The following is a 5,070-nucleotide window of genomic DNA, read 5'->3' on the forward strand; positions in this document are numbered from 1 at the left end:
GAGAGAAAATTAATAAAATAAAATGGTGAAATGTACTCCACTATTAAAAAGAAGAAAGAGCTATTTAGGTAAATATTTAATGTTGAGTAAACATCTAGAGAGCAAAGATGACTTGTGGAAGATGGAGAAGGAAGTGAGGACAAAGAAATGAGAATCCATAGGTACAGCTGAACTTCGTGGGAAAGTTTAACTTTTGTTATTAACATTATTATTATCCAAATCCCAAGCATATGATTTAATTTAGGCTCTGTAGAGTAAGCAAATTTTGTTCTCGAGCACAGTGGAAATTTCATCCACTGACAGTCTTATGGATGTTAACTGTACCTATATTAATAGCTGTATTTTTAAATTTAATTGGAAGGCTAATTTTTTTCCTGTAGTAAAGCATCCTGCTTTGAGTAGGAGGCTGGGCTGAAACGTATCAGGAGATCCCTTCCAACCTCACTCCTACTGTGAACTATTCTGTGAAACCCATTTTCTGTATATATTCTAGTAATCCTGTAATTGCTTGGGCTACCACCAATGAAAGAATTTTGATCTCCAGAATTCACAACATGATCAGACTCAACTGGGTAGTTTGAGGGCATATCTTTTATATTAGCGCTATAATGTTAAGATCTAGGAAGCAAGAATTGTATAAAATTAGTTCACAATATGCATGAGAGGAATTAATTGTGAGTTTTTTCCCCCTATTTTTTGTTTTGTTTTCTCCACAGCTGGGCCTCTGGAACTTCCTCTTTTTGAGCTGATCCCATCACAAAGACAAGTGGTTTTTCATGGAGACCGCTTGCCATTTCAGTGTACTGCAACATACGTAGACAATACCACCCAGGTACATTGGTACCATGCTGGGCATCTGGTTGAAACAGATGAAGAGAGTGGCATATTTGTGGAGGACAGCATCATTCATGACTGCTGCTTAATTACACGGTAATGTATACTCTTTGTAATAGCCAGGCTTGTAGACAAGGTGAACAGACGCAGCACTTGCAATAGGCTTCATTAAAGCATGTATCAGGAGCTGTTTTATTTGAAGCAATTCAATTGTGTGTTTGAATCAGAACACACACAGGTATGGGCTTTTTGTGGCTATGATTGGCTGTGGTTCCAAATCGTATTTCTTATGTCTAAATATCCAGATTTGAGCAACTATGTATTTAAGACAGATAAAACCAGAGTTTTCACTGTGCAAACTGTGAAAACAAACTGAACTTAGAATAGCTTTTGTACCATATGAGAGTGACTTACACCCAAACTACTTCTTCCTGACACCCTCTAGAAGATTGATCTACCATAGTGATCTAGATATGAAGAACTATCGGTTTAATAGGCTCTGATTTTTGTAGGCTCCAATATACTGGATTCTATATTCTTTAGTTAAGTAATCTCATACTTGTTTCTTATTAAATTTTTTTTCAACTTTCTATGACTTTTACCTTCTGTGTGCTTCTGTGTGCTTGAGAGATGGAGATGTACAGAAACATTTGCTGATGTGAAAAATGCAAGGGCAATGAAGTAAAATGGCTTCCAATATTTGGCAATGACCATATCGTTCCAGTTTTGCTTCAGTTTTCCCTTTTAAATCTTATTTAACAAATTCTTATAAATCTCTGTGTTTATTTTTGGGTTTCATCATAGAATGTGGGCTTGTCACTAAAAGCTGCTAAGCTGTTGCACACATCCTTTTGTCCTCTGCCAATTTCCATCATCAATCAAAAAAAGAGTCTGATTCTGTGTCTATGTTCTGCCTTTCTCTTTGTAGAAGATGGAATGAAAATAGCTATGCTAATTAGCTCTGGATCATCATTAACATCTTTTCACTCAACCAGTTTCTATGAATATAATTGACCTGAAATGCTTCTTGAACTATCAAATGAAAGTTATGAAGGGAGTCAAATTAATTCCTCTCCACTGGGGTCTGTCAGCTTTATTGATTTTAATTTCATCTGCTGACTGATTATTTGAACCCTTTTGGAGTCCTATAGATCTGAGGTGTAGATCTGACCTATTCTCACAGCTATTGGCTTTCTTCTAATATCAATGTGTGTGGCTGTAGCGGAAAATGAAAAAGACTATTAGACCAATTAATATGGTAATGCCAAATGCATGAGCTACTATATAACTGCCGAGTCACTTTAATTAAAGCATGTTCTTCTTATTTCCATGATATCAATATTAAAGACATGCTGTTAGTCTCGTTATACTTTTCACCTGAATTATATTTTGCACTATATAAGCACTTTGTAGAACATAGTAATAAATTGAAATAGATTGTCTAAAAATATTAGGACTTTCAAAATAGCTATCAATTTTAAAAAACTAGTTTAGAAGTAGCTTGACTAAATTTTACCTTATATTGCTTAATTTTTGACAGACTGTAAAATAAAAATCATTGTCTACCATAGCAATATTTTAATAAGGATGGTTGGTCTGCCACCTGCCTCGTTTACTGTGCCATTAAATAGGTGACCTTGATGCTCATGTTGTAATATGCACAGGGATCAGGTATTCTGAAAGAAGATTCTCTAAATGCATCATCATAATTGCTGTTATAGACTCGAAGAATAGTTTGACTTGTCCAAGTTATGTGATAGAGACTGTCAAAATGAGACAAAATATTTTTTAATTAAACTCACCATTTTTAAACAGTGGAATGTAAAAGCTGAAGACATGTTAATTACTGATTTATTTGAGCTATATGTTTCACTTCACAATATAGTAGGGCAGCAACACTGCATTTACTGTACAGCATGGCCCTTGTCCTGTCAAAAATGCTAATACTCCAGCAACTGTACCTCTGCCTTGATCAAGAGACTGATCAAAATTAACTTACTAAAGGCATGAGAGGTTTATGCTTTTGAAACTAACTTCAAAAATCATGCTATTTTGAATTCAATTCCTATTTTGAATTCAATGATTTTTTAATATATAAATTAGAGTTGTATTTTCTCCTTGTATTGCAAATGAGACATTGGTTGTTACAATTGTAAAAACTCTCTTCAAAGTTTCTTAATTTTAATCCCATCATCATGACCATGTATACTGTAACTTCGTTTATATAACTACTACTATTACATGTTAAGATAATATGTAATAGCATGCTTAATACATGTTACAATAGTATGTATTAATATGATTGTTACATGCTATTACACACTAAATTGTGAGAGTTCTTAAGGCTAAATCACAGTTGTACAAGGCACTGTGAAACATCAGAAAGGCTATGCTTTCCTGAAGTTATCCAATGTTATGTATAAGACTGGGACTAAAAATAATGGTAATTTAAAATCAGTGCTTACAATGTCATATTTTGCCTTCCTATAGCTACTCTTTACAGCAAATGTCCACTCTCTGTGGCTTTCTGTGATTGCACTAAAGGACAGGTTTTGGCTTGTGCTGCTTAGCAATTTAAAGATTTCTGAAGCTAGTTTTGAACAAAGAGGTGAAGTCCTGTTCAAACTGCTTATTCAAACATTTTTAGATGGTTATTTTATTGGGTAGTTCCAGATATTTCTGGACTTGGATTTACAACACAAATATCATACTAAACCCTTCTGTTTTATTAACTGCCACAGTAGAAGTATAAAATATCTAAATGTGTATTTTTTGTCTTCTTTGATAAAGCAGAATAAACTAAAATAAATGTTTTTGTTACAATAATTAAACTAAAGTTTTGAACTGTATTCCGGCCTGTGACATTTTTCTTGGCAAAGAGTATTCCCTTATAGGAGATCTTGAGAAGGTGTTTTCAATTCTGCTGCTGGCTCACATTTACCATTTCTTGCCAATGATAATAATAATTGATTTTGCTTATGTTGATTTTTCTGTCATTATGCCTGTGTATAAATGTCATAGTCATACGTGAAAATGTAAATGTGATGTGGAACTAATTTCCTATCATCTGTGAATGGATCTAGCTGAAATTCTGCCTTATGTTTCCATGAAGACAGCCTAATTTCTTAAGCCTAGAATATTAGATTATCAGTTTCATCACAATAAGCGGCAATGAAAAAATCCATATCCCTGAAGCCACGTAGAAGGAAGATTATGTATGATTCTCTGCAGCACAGCATCTTTCCCCGCTTCCCCGCTGTTCTCTTTCAGTGTTTGGAGATCCTAACAGGACAGTTACTAGAACATTAAACTAAAAGAGTAAAATGTTTCATGAACCAAGCAGCTCTGCAGTAGTAGAGACAATTTTCAGGAAGTTTCTTATTTACCGTGTAGACTATAATGACAATTTTAAAGTCTTATTAGTTCTATTCTGCAAAGACTTGTGTGGAGTGTTTTAACAGTGCTTATGTCTCTGACATCTGTAGTGGCTTCTCTGGGACCATTACAGTTCACAAGTGTTCTTTCTGAAAACACTAAACTGTGCAGAAAGTTAAGAACCCATGGAAAAGACTGTAACAACTGGAGAAACTAACATGCTCTTAACCAACCTAGGAATGCAGGTGTTTGTTAGTATCAGATGTGTTTTTCAGATGTACTTTTTGTTATGTTACATAGAGAGATGTGCTACTGGAAATGCAGACTATTAGGTCTCAAGTGTGATCACCTGCAAATATTGGTTTTCTCTTAAATTCTATTCTATTTTAGTCTTCTACATATGGCTGCCAAATGAAGTTCTTAAAAAAAAAATAAAAGGAAAAGGAAAAAAACCACCAAGGTTAAGAAACTGGTGTTTTATTAAGCATCTAGTGCTTCCTTACATTTTGACAGCCATCAGTGCCAATATGGGATGGACAAAAGTAAATAATGAAATAAATAGTGATGTTTGAGATAAGACAAATATGGAATGACAGCTGATCCTTTACATGTAACAAGGATAGGGGCAAGAGTAAGAAAACTGATTTTTAAATTTATATATAAAATGTTAATACTAATTTCTGAAAGCTGCTTTTAGAGGTATATGATTATGTGAAGATATCAAAACTTGAACATGCAAAAGAAATATATTAGTGAAGAGTTTCAAATCATGATCCCCTTGTATGGTAATAGTGAAGAAACAGGTAGAAAAATAAAAAGGAATGCCAAATTGTGGATTAAAAATTGCAATCATAATTTTTG

At 33.9% G+C, this 5,070-nt stretch overlaps 1 protein-coding gene across 1 annotated transcript in view; it reads left to right on the forward strand.

Moving 5' to 3' along the window:
• The window catches only part of LOC104511287 (probable G-protein coupled receptor 125), a 183,816-nt gene that overhangs the window by 83,936 nt on the left and 94,810 nt on the right, over nt 1–5,070 (forward strand). The window contains exon 6 of the mRNA XM_010153843.1: nt 717–930. Within this exon, the coding sequence (XP_010152145.1) occupies nt 717–930 (214 nt within the window). The remainder of the gene's footprint in view (nt 1–716; nt 931–5,070) is intronic.

Source organism: Eurypyga helias, unplaced genomic scaffold, assembly GCF_000690775.1.
Source record: "Eurypyga helias isolate BGI_N326 unplaced genomic scaffold, ASM69077v1 scaffold1886, whole genome shotgun sequence".
NCBI classification, from domain to species: Eukaryota; Metazoa; Chordata; class Aves; order Eurypygiformes; family Eurypygidae; genus Eurypyga; species Eurypyga helias.